Source organism: Rhinopithecus roxellana, chromosome 12, assembly GCF_007565055.1.
Source record: "Rhinopithecus roxellana isolate Shanxi Qingling chromosome 12, ASM756505v1, whole genome shotgun sequence".
NCBI classification, from domain to species: domain Eukaryota; kingdom Metazoa; phylum Chordata; class Mammalia; order Primates; family Cercopithecidae; genus Rhinopithecus; species Rhinopithecus roxellana.
Genome location: NC_044560.1, coordinates 2570702 through 2585784, shown reverse-complemented (window position 1 = coordinate 2585784; position 15083 = coordinate 2570702). Strand labels below are relative to the sequence as shown.

General features: G+C 42.5%; 1 protein-coding gene across 6 annotated transcripts in view; it reads left to right on the top strand.

Annotated features, from left to right (window-relative positions):
* The window catches only part of VPS13D (vacuolar protein sorting 13 homolog D), a 294906-nt gene that overhangs the window by 49365 nt on the left and 230458 nt on the right, over positions 1-15083 (top strand). For all 6 annotated transcript variants that reach the window (XR_004060385.1, XM_030942225.1, XM_030942226.1 and 3 more), the window contains 4 exons: positions 823-3036; positions 4489-4640; positions 8059-9090; positions 13766-13856. Coding sequence is in view for 5 of the 6 variants with exons in the window: in XM_030942225.1 (XP_030798085.1) it covers positions 823-3036; positions 4489-4640; positions 8059-9090; positions 13766-13856 (3489 nt within the window). In the remaining variant the exon portion in view is untranslated. The remainder of the gene's footprint in view (positions 1-822; positions 3037-4488; positions 4641-8058; positions 9091-13765; positions 13857-15083) is intronic.

Below are 15083 nucleotides of genomic sequence, written 5' to 3'. Positions count from 1 at the left end.
GAAGATGAGGTGGGTGGATCACCTGAAGTCAGGAGTTCGAGACCAGTCTGGCCAACATGGTGAAACCCTGTATCTACTAAAAGTACAAAAATTAGCCGGGCATGGCGGTGGGCACATGTAATCCCAGCTACTCGGGAGGCTGAGGCAGGAGAATCTCTTGAACCTGGGAGGCGGAGGTTGCAGTAAGCCAAGATCATGCCACTGCACTCCAGCCTGGGTGACAGAGTGAGATTCCATCTCAAAAATAAATAATTAAAAAAATACAAAAAATTAGCTGGGCATGGTGGTGCACACCTGTAATCCCAGCCCCTTGAGAGGCTGAGACAATAGAATCAATTAAACCTGGGAGGCAGAGGTTGCAGTGAGCCGAGATTGTGCTATTGCTCTCCAGCCTGGGCGGCAGAGTGAGACTTCATCTGAAAAAAAAGAACATTCCAATGGGAGAAACAAATGACCACACAGAAAAAGGAAAAGAAAGAAAAGACTCTGGAGAGTGACATAAGAAAGGGTTGGTGAAAGCAGCCCATGCCCATGGCAAGTCAGGCGAGAAGTGAGGAGGAAGCATTGGGCCAGCAGGTGGCGCTCATGTCAGGGGGCCTCCAGCTTTTCTAACGTCCATACTTTTTTATATTTGTGTTCTGATTTCCAAATTAATAGGTAAATTCACACTTAGAAAATGGTAAACACAGATATTATGCTTAGAGTTGTCCTCAGTTTTCTCAAACGGGTTGGTTGATTCTCTACCTTTCATAATTATTACATTAAGGGAAAGAGGAGGGAAATAGCAGACATATATTTGAATCTTCTCTTTTTTATCTGCAGATAACTCCAGGAGGAAAAGTAGGGATGGGTCCGCATCTGAAGAGACCCAGTTTAGTGATGATGAATATAAGACCCCCCTGGCCACACCTCCTAACACCCCACCTCCTGAGTCAAACAGCAGCAATGGAGAGAAAACGCCTCCCTTTCCTGGAGTTGAATTCAGTGAAGAACAGCTTCAAGCACATTTAATGAGCACAAAGATGTATGAGAGGTACTCGCTGTCATTTATGGACCTCCAGATCATGGTTGGACGAGTGAAAGACAATTGGAAGCATGTCCAGGATATTGACGTGGGACCAACCCATGTGGTAGAGAAGTTCGACGTCCACCTACAGTTAGAGCGTCGATTGATTTATACTTCAGATCCCAAATATCCAGGAGCCGTGCTGTCAGGCAACTTACCAGACTTGAAAATCCACATTAATGAAGATAAAATATCTGCACTAAAGAATTGCTTTGCTCTCCTCACCACCCCAGAAATGAAAACTTCTGACACTCAGATTAAAGAAAAGATTTTTCCCCAGGAGGAGCAGCGGGGAAGTTTGCAAGACTCCGTAATGAATTTAACCCAGAGCATTGTGATGCTGGAGCAGCATACCCGTGAGGTTCTGGTGGAGTCGCAGCTCCTCCTGGCGGAATTTAAAGTGAACTGTATGCAGCTTGGTGTCGAGAGCAATGGCCGCTACATTTCTGTGCTCAAGGTGTTTGGTACCAATGCTCACTTTGTGAAGAGGCCTTATGATGCTGAAGTCTCGCTAACTGTTCATGGTTTGCTCCTGGTGGATACCATGCAGACATATGGTGCTGATTTTGACCTTTTGATGGCTTCCCATAAGAACTTGAGCTTTGATATTCCAACAGGAAGCCTTCGGGATAGCAGGGCCCAGTCTCCTGTCTCTGGACCGAATGTGGCCCACTTAACTGATGGAGCTACGCTGAACAACCGATCAGCTACTAGTGTTTCACTTGACAAAATTCTCACCAAAGAGCAGGAGTCGCTTATTAAGTTGGAATATCAGTTTGTGAGTTCAGAGTGCCCATCAATGAATTTAGACAGTTCTCTTCAGGTGATTTCCCTGCAGGTGAATAATTTAGATATTATCCTCAATCCAGAGACGATCGTGGAGCTAATCGGTTTTCTTCAAAAATCCTTTCCCAAGGAAAAAGATGATTTAAGTCCTCAACCTTTAATGACTGATTTTGAAAGAAGCTTCAGAGAACAAGGAACTTACCAGTCTACCTATGAACAAAACACGGAGGTTGCAGTGGAAATCCATAGGCTTAATTTACTGCTTCTTCGGACAGTGGGCATGGCAAATGGAGAGAAATATGGCAGAAAAATTGCAACTGCAAGTATAGGTGGCACCAAAGTCAATGTCTCAATGGGTAGCACGTTTGACATGAATGGTTCTCTCGGCTGTTTACAGCTTATGGATTTGACACAAGATAATGTTAAAAACCAGTATGTTGTCAGCATTGGGAATTCTGTAGGCTATGAAAATATCATCAGTGATATTGGCTACTTTGAATCTGTGTTTGTCAGAATGGAAGATGCAGCCCTCACTGAAGCTTTGAGTTTCACGTTTGTTGAGAAATCTAAACAGGAGTGTTTTCTCAACCTGAAGATGGCGTCTTTACATTATAACCACTCTGCTAAGTTTTTGAAGGAGTTGACGTTATCCATGGATGAACTGGAAGAAAATTTTCGAAGTATGCTGAAAAGTGCAGCCAGCAAAGTCACCACAGTACTAGCTACCAAGACTGCCGAGTATAGCGAGATGGTATCGCTCTTTGAAACTCCAAGGAAGACTCGGGAACCCTTTATCTTAGAGGAAAATGAAATATATGGGTTTGACCTAGCTTCATCTCCTTCGGACACTGTAAAGCTAATCTTGAACATAAACATTGAATCACCAGTTGTTTCTATCCCTCGGAAGCCAGGGAGTCCTGAGTTGTTGGTGGGACACTTGGGACAGATATTCATCCGGAATTTCGTGGCGGGAGATGATGAATCCAGAAGTGACCGTCTGCAGGTGGAAATCAAGGACATTAAACTGTATTCTTTGAATTGCACACAGTTGGCAGGTAGAGAAGCTGTTGGTTCTGAAGGAAGCCGGACGTTTTGCCCACCTTCCGGGTCTGGCAGTGCCAACAGTCAGGAGGAAGCTCATTTCACACGACATGATTTCTTTGAATCTTTGCATAGAGGTCAAGGTGAGGAGCATGTCTTTTGTTCCATTTTGTTTAATGATTGAAAACCCATCTCACGGAGTCCCTTGTTTAAAATAGCAACAACAAAATCCTTTTCTTTTAGAATAATCCTCCGGTAATGCTTAAGAAATCAAAAAGAGTTTTAATAGAATGCCTTGTAGTAAGTTGGCATGTTTTCACCCTTTTCCATTTAATATCATATTTGGCAAAACAGGAATTTACTTACTTTTATTTTTATTTTTTTGGTTTTTTGAGACGGAGTTTTGCTCTTGTTGCCCAGGCTGGAGTGCAATGGTGCAGTCTCAGCTCACTGCAACCTCTACCTCCCAGGTTCAAGTGATTCTCCTGGCTCAGTCTCCCAAGTAGCTGGGATTACCCGTCCGCCACCACGCCCGGCTAATTTTTGTATTTTTAGTAGAGACAGGGGGTCAACATGTTGGCCAGGCTGGTCTCGAACTCATGACCTCAGGTGATCTGCCTGCCTTGGCCTCCCAAAGTGTTGGGATTACAGGTGTGAGCCACCGTGCCTGGGCAGGAATTTATTTTTTTTAAAGTGTTCCAGTTTGAAATTGGATGAGTACTCATTTACAGAGACACTTCAGTGGATGGATGTTGTTAAAGTATTGTTTAATTTGGTCAGATATATCTGATATTCTGTTCCCAAGCCGTAGATCCTTCCTAGTTAAATATTTTAGCCCAAGATACCTCAAGGGGTTGATGTAAATAGTTTGTGGATATTATCTTCTTTAATATTCTGTCATCTTGTTCTATAATGGGTTGGTCCAGGGTTCTGAGAATAAAAGCTTATGTTTGTATTCTGGATCTGATCAGATAAAACGAAACAGTCCAATCTGTTGGTTTTGGCACACAGAGATCAGGTAAGCCCTAGAGCATGGCTTTATTGTGACACAATTAATGCCTTTGAGAACTTAGCCTTCTGTGGTCATCACATGTTAATTCACTGATACGTTTTTATACTTGTCGAAAGATTGCTTTCTCTGCTTGGATAGAAGTTGTTTACTTAGAACTCTGTGTTGTCCTAGATTCTGATTTAGGCCTAATAAGAGGGATACATCTGTGTCTGAAAGGTAGGGAAGGATGAATAATTTGGTTTGGAAAATGCCAGCTTGGGTGACTCAGAGAAGCATAATATAGTCTCTGGACTGGATTAATGTTCACCACGTCGTGTTTTGAAGCTACCAAATGGAGCATATGATAAAAATATTGTTTCTCTTTTTGTGTAAATATATATCGTACCTCATCTTGCTATGAATTTTGGCCTCGGGATAGCTGTTAAGGTTTGCTCTCAATCATAGACCCCAGGTGCCAGGCTAACGTGCCCTCCTGGTCTAAGAGTAACTCATGGGCTGTATTTTGTATACTCTATGTTTAATCAGCAGTAATGAAGTAAATGTTAAGGTTTACAGTCTTATCATTTCGTCTCTTTTATGCCAGCTTTTCACATCCTGAACAACACCACCATTCAGTTTAAACTGGAGAAGATCCCTATAGAGAGAGAATCTGAATTGACTTTTTCTCTTAGCCCAGATGACCTGGGAACTTCTAGCATCATGAAGATTGAAGGAAAATTTGTCAATCCAGTTCAGGTAAATTCATGTCAGGGCAGTTGAAGTCATAAGTGTATATTAACACTCTATAAATATGACACATATTTATGTCTGTTACACGTTGGAAGGAAAATATATTTTCAAAGAGATGTCACCCATGCATAATACCATTGTTGAAACCTTGTTCCAATAATCATGGAATCCTTTTGTCGTGGGGAATCCATCTTGTCAGCCTTTTTCATATGGAGGAAGGGTGGGTTATCTGGAGGAAGATGGCAGATTCTTAATTCCGTTGACATTCAGAAATGGGGAAATGATTGCTTACACAGTCAGAGTCTCCTTTCCCAGGAGGATATCATTCTTGTCACACTTAGACATACTAAACCCAGCCTATGAAACATTGTGATCATCTGAGCTGTGGACAGATCCTTTCAACAAAGAATTAGTCCTGCCCTCTCTGAAATGAAATGGGCCAGGATAGGGATTTCTTTTTTTATGGGCATGCGTGTATGTATACAGCTTTTCGTTTTTTTCCTTCAAAAGTGTCACTTTCCCTGATTTCACAGGGACTAGAGCAAAGAGCAGTACATTATAAAACAGCAGTGACAGGCAGGCTCTTAGGACGGTCTGTGGTCTGTGTCTGGCACAACAGTAGTTGGTCTGTGTCTGGCAGCTGTTCTGGAGTAACCCAGGCATGCTGTTTATGGAGTGGGCCTGCCTTTTGACATTAGTGGTTCCTCTCAGGGCTCTCTGGGACCCCTGAGAGAACTACTCCAAAGCTTTCCCTTCTCAGACTAAGCTTTTGCCCCATCAGTGGTAGCTATCAGGACAAAGTTTTCACCTTAAATTTGCATGTGATGTAAATTCTATTGGATTATGTTGACTTGCTCTTTTTTCTTTTTTGAGATGGAGTCTCACTGTCACTCAGGCTGGAGTGCAGTGGCGTGATCTTGGCTCATTGCAACCTCTCTGCCTCTCACATTCAAGCAATTCTCCTGCTTCAGCCTCCCGGATAGCTGTGATTACAGGCATTCGCCACCACACTGGCTAATTTTTGTATTTTTAGTAGAGACAGGGTTTCACCATGTTGGCCAGGCTGGTCTTGAACTCCTTGCCTCAAGTGATCCTCCTGCCTCGGCCCCGCAAAGTACTGGGATTACAGGTGTGAGCCACCATGCCTGGCCTATGTTGACTTATTCTTATGGTTGCCATTGACTTAACTGTTGTTTTGATGAAAATCTTAAAAACATTATTTTAGATAATTCTTTCTTTAAAAATAATTGTTTAAGATAATTATTTGAATTATTTAATAAGTGATTAGGCCGGGCGCGGTGGCTCAAGCCTGTAATCCCAGCACTTTGGGAGGCTGAGATGGGCAGATCACGAGGTCAGGAGATCGAGACCATCCTGGCTAACACGGTGAAACCCCGTCTCTACTAAAAAATACAAAAAAACTAGCTGGGCGAGGTGGCGGGCGCCTGTAGTCCCAGCTACTCGGGAGGTTGAGGCAGGAGAATGGCGTGAACCTGGGAGGCGGAGCTTGCAGTGAGCTGAGATCCGGCCACTGCACTCCAGCCCGGGCGACAGAGCGAGACTCCGTCTCAAAAAAAAAAAAAAAAAAAAAAAATAAGTGATTAGTAATTAATTTAATAATTTAAGTTTTTAAAAAGTTGGTTATGAAACAATGTAAACCTATACAAAAGTCTAATGAGCATTATGTGCCCATCACTCTGATTCCACTTATGAAGATTTTGCCACATTTGTTTTATCTGGTTTTTTTTTTTTTGCTGAAATAGTTTAAGGTGAATCCCAGATGTCATGCCGTCATCACCCCTTGCATTTAGAATGTATTTCCGAAAACTATGTGCTTCTTCTTACATGACCACAGTGGTATTTCACGTCTTACAAAAGTAAAGAGCGTTCTTTGATATTATCTAAATTTTAACCGATTTTTAGAATTCAGAAATATTTTGGATCATCTCAAAAATGTCTTTGTTTTGGGTTTGTTGGAATCGGGATACAGACAACTGGCACCGTTGCATTTGGGTGATACATTATGTAGGTCTCTGTTCATCTAGTTTCCCTCTCTTTGTTGTCCCCCCATATTGTCCCCCCATGTTGTCATATTTTGTTGTGGAACTAAGTCAGTTGTCCCGTAGAATGTCCCACTTTCTGAATTTGGCTGTTCATGTGCCACTTAACTTGTCCTCCCCCATATTTCCTGTAAAGTCTGTAGAACAGGTTTAGTTCTATGGGTTTGACTGGATTCAGGTTTCTTTTTTGGCAGGGGGGTTAGGGGGTACACTTCAGGTAGGTGGTGCCATATACTTCGTATTACTTTATATCAGGAGGTACATAATTATGTCTTTTTTCTCTCTTATTGATGTTAAAGTGGATAATTGTATTTAAGTGGCAAGAACCTTGATTTTTCCATTGCAGAATTCCCTGTCAGTCATTCACATAATGTTTTATTCTACTAATGAACTTTGATGGCACACATTATTTAATTAGGGGTTACAAAATTGTCACTTTTTCTAATTCCGTCATTATTTCTGCATCTATTGGTTGGAATTCCTCTGTTAAAAATTACCCTTTATTAAATAAAAATCTTGTCTGAAAAAAGTTTTTTTTTTTTTTTTTTTTTTTTTTTGAGACAGGGTCTTGCTCTGTGGCCCAGGCTGGAGTGCAGTGGCATGATCTCAGCTCACTGTGTCCTGCACCTCCTGGGCTCAAGTGATCCTCCCACCTCTGCCTCCCGAGTAGCTGGGACTACAGGCCTGTGCCACCACACCCTGCTAATTTTGTATTTTTTTGTAGAGACAGTTTCACCATGTAGCCCAAGCTAGTCTTGAACTCTTGGGCTCACACAGTCCACCCGCCTCGGCCTCTCAAAGGGCTGGGATTACAGACGTGAGCCACTGTGCCTGGCTGAAAACATTTTTTATAAGAAATTGTAATTAAAAATGAAGCAAAAGAGAAAGGAAACATAACTAATCATGGATCATCATGATTTTTTTCTAAAAAGTACTACCAGTCCTAAACATTGACCATTAACTAACTGGTGATGATCAGCCAGTTTTAGAACCATGAACCTTATTTCTCAATTCTGTAGTGTCTCCACACCAGACTTTTGTCAACACTCTTCGTTTCTGCATTTTTGTGGGGTCAGAAAAAGTGACTTCATTGCTTCAGGCATAATCCACAGTACTTATTGAACTCTTATTATATGTAGATTATTGTGTAGGGTGCTGAGGGAGGGTCTCGTGAATAGAAGTGGGACAAAAAGAGCTGAGGACAGAAAAGAAAAGAGATAGTCTTTGCTATCAGCTAACTTACAGCCTTATGTAGGAATCATGTAGGAACCCATAAATAGCAACTGTAAACATTTATGGGCATTACGTTTATGTGCATTTAATAATAGTAGTAGAGTAACTGAATTTTTCTCTTTTCAATACAGGTGGTGTTAGCCAAGCATGTATATGAGCAGGTTTTACAAACGCTGGACAATCTCGTGTACAGTGAAGATCTGAATAAGTATCTAGCCAGTGCTACCTCCTCCCCTTGCCCTGATTCTCCTCTGCCTCCACTCAGTACCTGTGGAGAATCTTCTGTTGAAAGGAAGGAGAATGGATTGTTCAGCCACTCCAGCCTTTCTAACACCTCTCAGAAGTCATTGTCAGTGAAGGAAGTCAAATCCTTTACTCAGATTCAAGCCACCTTTTGTATATCGGAGCTTCAGGTTCAGCTAAGTGGAGATCTGACTTTGGGGGCCCAAGGTCTTGTGAGCTTAAAGTTTCAGGACTTTGAGGTGGAATTCAGTAAAGACCATCCCCAGACTTTATCTATTCAGATTGCCCTGCATTCTCTGCTGATGGAGGACTTACTGGAGAAAAATCCAGATTCTAAATATAAGAACCTGATGGTGTCTCGAGGAGCTCCTAAGCCATCTAGTTTAGCACAAAAAGAATATCTTTCTCAGTCTTGCCCCTCAGTGTCCAACGTGGAATATCCCGATATGCCTCGGTCTCTCCCTTCCCACATGGAAGAAGCTCCTAATGTCTTCCAGTTGTATCAAAGACCCACCTCTGCATCTCGGAAAAAGCAAAAGGAAGTCCAAGACAAGGACTATCCCTTGACCCCACCTCCTTCTCCAACAGCGGATGAGCCCAAGATACTTGTTGGAAAGAGTAAATTTGATGATTCCTTAGTCCACATCAACATATTCTTGGTAGATAAGAAACATCCCGAATTCTCTTCCAGTTACAATCGAGTTAACCGGAGCATTGATGTTGATTTTAATTGCTTGGATGTGCTGATCACACTGCAAACCTGGGTGGTGATACTGGACTTTTTTGGAATCGGCTCCACTGCAGACAACCACGCAATGAGGCTGCCTCCTGAGGGCATTGTACACAACGTGAAGTCGGAGCCACACGCCTCCATGGAGTCTGGACTTCAGGATCCAGTGAACACCAAGCTGGATCTCAAGGTATCCTCAGTTCCCTTTGGCTCCCTTAAGCTCTAAAAATGGATTTGGGCTTGTTGATATAAATGCAAGTATTTTACATTTACTTTGGAAAATAGCTCTTGTTGGCAGGGGAGCTATCTAGTCTTCTAGGTGTTTGTTACAAAAGGTAGACGTTAATATTTTGGGAAAGGTTTTAGTGTAAATCCATCTGGAGGCAGGGAAAGTAAGTGATTTAAGAATCTTGCCTTTTCTTTGAGCTCTATAAATCAGAGGAGTTACTTTGCTTCTCTGAACCGTAGTTTCCTCATCTTCCATCGTCTAAGATGACTAAATGAGGTGATATGTGGAAGGCACCTAGCAAAGTGTGTAGTCTGTAATAGCAACTTTAAAGCGTGGCTTTTGTTACTGTCCCGTTTCTCTCAGAACATTATTTGCTTTCATTGAGAGCAACAGCATAACTGTTAATAACGGTCTCGCCCAGGCGCAGTGGCTCACACCTGTAATCCCAGCACTTTGGGAGGCTGAAGCAGGCGGATCACAAGGTCAGGAGATTGAGACCATCCTGGCTAACACGGTGAAACCCCGTCTCTACTAAAAAATACAAAAAAATTAGCTGGGCGTGGTCCGGGTGCCTGTAGTCCCAGCTACTTGGGAGGCTGAGGCAGGAGAATGTCATGAACCCGGGCGGCGGAGCTTGCAGTGAGCCGAGATCGCGTCACTGCATTCCAGCCTGGGCAACAGAGCGAGACTCCATCTCAAAAAAAAAGAATGGTCTCAAAAGTTGGACTGCCTGAGTTTGAGTCCTAGTACTTTCACCGTACCCATGTGGCTATGTGGTCTGGGGCCAACCACTTGGCCTCTTTTGCCCTTAATTTTTTTATCAATAAACTGAGGATGTTCAGTGCACCCCCGTCATAGGGTTGTTGTAAGGCCCTCCACACAGTGTGTGGCACACAATAAGGATTCAATGAGTGGTAGCCATTATTATTTTTATGTTACATGGATTTCCATACTTATAACTTGTCCTTGATACTCATATTGTAAGTATTAAGGAAAAAAAAACATAAAAAAGACAGCATTTGAGTTTAAGGCTATTCTGCTGTGTGTGATGGAACAGCAGGATGTGAAAGCAGTTAACCTGAATAGCCCATTCGAGGGCACATAGGCCTGTTGTCACTAGCACCCGTCCAGAGCCCTGGAACCCTGGCCGTGGTTGGTAACATTTGTGTGCCTCAAGGATGTTCTTCATCCACATGTCTTAGCATGTGTGGACTTGCACTTAACTTCTGGGGAGAAGTCAGGGAGGAGAATCACATTTTATCTAGATGCCATTTTCTTATTTCCCTAGCTGATAGTAGGCCTCATTCCTCTAGAAATGGAAGACATCTCAGGGGAGAGATGGGAAAGGACCAGCTTACCTTTCTTGTTCAGTGTCTGGTGAATGAATGACTTTGCAGTATTCCGAGCCCTCTGGTACCTTGGGTTTAGCAAGGTGGATGGAACCTGGAGAGGTGTTAGCCATTCCTTTGGGCTTTATATGTCTGTACCTGGAACTTTATTTTTGCAGTGACTGTGATGATCTGTGTCAGGAACTCTTTGGTGTTGAGTATGCAGTGCTCCCAGAGGGCTTTGCCTTGGTTGATGTGGCTGGTTCTATAAGAGAACAGGACTGGATAAGTGTCCCTCAGCAATGCAGTTTTTAAAATAAGTATTTTTGAAAAACATTTTTATTGTCAAAAAAATCAGATATATCACAGAGAAACAGTATAATGAACCCCCATTTGCCCAACCCTGTAATTCATCACATTTACTTTATGCCTTTTTTCTTTGCTGAAGTATTTTATTTATTTATTTACTTATTTATTTATTTTGAGATGGAGTCTCGGTCTGTTGCCCAGGCTGGAGTGGAGAGGCATGATCTTGGCTCACGGCAACCTCTGCCTCTTGGGTTCGAGTGATTCTCCTGCCTCAGTCCTCCAAGTAGCTGGGATTACAGGTGCGCACCACCATGCCCGGCTAATTTTGTAGTTTTAGTAGAGACAGAGTTTCATCATGTTGGCCAGGCTGCTGTCAAACTCCTGACCTCAAGGGATCCACCTGCCTCAGTCTCCCAAAGTGCTGGGATTACAGGAGTGAGCCACCGCGCTCAGCCTGCTGAAGTATTTTAAAGCAAATTCCAGATATATCATTTCATCTCTACATACTTCAGTATTTATTTCTAAAAAAACAATGGACATACCACAATGCTTTGTCACATCCAACTAACAAGAATTTCTTGGTATTTTCTAACACCAGTCCATAATCAGATTCTCTGATTGTCTCAAAAATGCCCTTTTATTGGTGGATTGTAGAGTAGTGAATGGTTTAAGAAACTTCTTGCCTTTCTATTCTGTTGGTCTCTATAATTCAGTAGAATACTGTGCTTTTGCAAGCCAAAGTTTTCACATTTACAAAATGAGGAATAAAACGATGCATGAATTTCTCTTCTCTTCTCTTCTCTTCTCTTCTCTTCTCTTCTCTTCTCTTCTCTTCTTTCTCTTCTCTTCCTTGTCTTGCTCTGTCACCCAGGCTGGAGTGCAATGGTGTGATCTTGGCTCACTGCAGCCTCTGCCTCCTGGGTTCAAGCTGTTCTCCTGCCTCAGTCCCCCAAGTAGCTGGGACTACAGGCGTGTGCCACCTTACCTTGCTAATCTTTGTATTTTTAATGGAGTTGGGGTTTCACCATGTTGACCAGGCTGATCTTGAACTCCTGGCCTCAAGTGATCGGCCTGCCTTGGCCTCCCAAAGTGCTGGGATTACAGGCATGAGCCACTGTGCCCAGCCTGATGCATGCATTTTTTTGAATCAGGATCCAAGTAAGGTTCCATGTTACATTTGCTGTCATGTCTTTTAAATCTCTTAGAATTATGGTATACCTGCCCCCTTTCAACCCCACCGCCAATTGAGTTGTTACAGAAGCTGGGTTAGTGCCTTTTAGAGTGTCCCGCATTTTAGGTTTATGTGTTTTCTTGTTTGACTGTTTGACTTCTTTTATGCTCTATTTTAACCAGTGGATGTTAGCTCTAGGGACCCCATCAGATTCAGTTCAGCTTGGGGTAAGAGCACGCCAGAGGGGCTGCTGAGTGCTTCCTGTTGCATTGAGGCATACAGCATCTGATCATCATTCGTTAGTGACACTAAGATTCAAGCGAAGAGCTGGTTCAAGTGCTGGTGATGGTTGGATTCCTCCAAACAAAGCATTTTTAGACCCAGTGTACATGTTCTTTCGGTAAAATTAAATGACTAGAGGTTTTCATTATTTTTATTTTGTTTTTTTGAGACAGAGTCTTGCCCTATTGTCCAGGCTGGAATGCAGTGGCGTGATCTTGGCCCACTGCAACCTCTGCCTCCTGGGTTCAGGAGATTCTTGTGCCTCTGCCTTCCAAATAGCTGGAATTACAGATGCCTGCCACTATCCCCAGCTAGTTTTTCTATTTTTAGGAGAGACGGGGTTTCACCATGTTGGCCAGGCTGGTCTTGAACTCCTGACCTCAAGTGATCCTCCTGCCTTTGCCCCCCAAAGTGCTGGGATTACAGGTGTGAGCACTGCATCCAGCTTACTAGAGGTTTTTAATTCCCCCATGATGATCTTGCCTTGCGATTCCTTCTGTGTCTGTGTGAGAAATCATACTGTAAGGGAAGTGGAGTTCCCCCCACAAAGTCATTGCTCCAACTATAATAACCCACTGCTTTTTCTCTGTCTTCTTCTATAAATGATTTTCCTTCTTCCTTTCCTTCTATTACATCCTTTTTTTCTTTTCCCATCTTTTTTTCCTCCTGGTTATTCATGCACCAGACATTTCCTGAGTACCTACTCCGTGGTAGGCACTGAAGACAAGGGGGTGAAGGCATGGTCCCTGCTGTTAGGAAGTGGTGGGTGTGAATTGAAGATTAAATCTGGTGTCAGTCTTTTCCTCACTCCTTCTCTTCCATCCATGTTTTGTCCCCTGTGATGTTACTCAAAGCAAAAAAGGTTGTTGAGAACTGAGTCAACAAATCCTAGACATATAAGATCTTTTTAATAGTTGCAATTACAGTATTGCATTATGAAATTTATTTGTTACAAAGAATGCTACTCCCAAGACAGAGGATTTTTTCTTCTATTTATAGTTGTCCCTAGGAAAGAAAATCTTTGATTATGGCTTCTGGGAGAAGTCTCAGTTGATTAATGGTGGGCTTCTATTAAATATTTGTTCAAAGGTAGTAAATAGGATTCTAAATCATATTTATCATTTTGTTTTGAAAAACTTCTTAAAATGAGATTTAATGGATCTGTTTGAGTTACTATAGAATTGTACAATATTAATGATGAATGCCAAAATGAGAAAAATTGTTTTTATAATGTAAAGCATCTCATGAACAGAAAATAGACAAGGCAAACATAGAGAAGGCACCACAGAAACTGAAATTTAGACTGTCCAGTCTCTGCCCTGTCCTCAGGTCGTGGAACTGAAATTTAGACTGTCCAGTCTCTGCCCTGTCCTCAGGTCGTGGTTTGTCTGGCTTAAGAAAGCTGAAGTGAAATTGGCGTCATTAAAAGCATTACCTTCAAATTTCCCAAGCCTTTCTGTGTATTGCTTGATTGTTCTTCCGTTTTCCTGAAAGATACCTTTTCTCCCCAGTAATATTGGCCTTGCTTTATCTTGTCTGTTCCTAGGTTCATTCACTTTCTCTGGTGCTGAATAAGACCACAAGTGAGCTTGCCAAAGCAAATGTGTCCAAATTAGTAGCACACCTGGAAATGATTGGTAAGTGGTGGGGGGCGGAGGGAAGCAAACTTGCAAAATCTGGTCAGCATTTGAACATTGTGATCACAAATTGATTGTCCTCACGTGCTGAGTAAGGTGTGGCAGTGGCTTGATTGTGGTTACTAGTCTGGCCAGGATTCATGGTGGTGGTTTCCCAAATGCTGGCTTATGGATCAGAATCATCTGGATAGCTTGTTAAAAGTGCAGGTGTTGGCACAACCTCTTCCCTACTCCTGTCTCTCATCTCCTTCTCGAGAGTCTGATTGAGTTGGGATGGAGCCCTGGTGTCTGTGTTTTCAACAAACTCACGGGTGCCCATATAACTTTTTTTTGTTCAAATTGAGATATATTTGAGAGTTAAAGGGGACATCATTAATACAATTACACCTGGAAAACAGGCATACAACAGGGCTGTCTCTGGGAAAGCAGAGGATATGACTGCATCTAGAGTCATAAATTGGGGGAGCTACCAGTAGAGGTGATGGTATTATGCAGGAGATACTGTAGCAAAGCTGGCATTCTTTATTCTGTGTTTTTGAGACAAGGTCTCGCTTGGTAGCTCAGGCTGGAGTGCAGTGGTGCAATCTTGGCTCACTGCAGACTCCGCCTCCTGGATTCAAGCGATTCTCATGCCTCAGCCTTCCAAATAGCTGGAATTACAGGTGCATGCCACCATGACCGGCTAATTTTCGTATTTTTGGTAGAGATGGTGTTTTACCATGTTGGCCAGGCTGGTCTCGAACTCCTGGCCTCAAGTGATTCTCCTGCCTCTGCCTCCCAAAGTGCTGGGATTACAGGTGTGAGCCACAGCACCTGGCCAGCATTCTCTCTAATGGGACTTTGTAGGTTAAAATTCTTAGTCGAATACAAGTGATCAACTACATCAGGTCCTAAATAGGATTTTTAAAAAATAATATTTTAACTTACTTTTTCAAACTATACAGACAGGGTTTTGCCATGTTGGCCAGACTGGTTTCAAACTACTGGGCTCAAGCCATCCATCCACTTTGGCCTCCCAGAGTCCTGGGATTACAGATGTGAGCCACTGTGCCCAGCCTAAATAGTGGAGATTTATAAAGTGTGAGGTAAAACATTTTTCCTTCCCTAATTATTGAAGATTACAAAGCTCACATGTTGATGCTGTAGTAAAAACAAGAATGTCTTTTGGGGAGGGAATGAACTGAGGCTGAAGTTTCATGCCTTGTACAATTATTTTAGAAAAGCTTC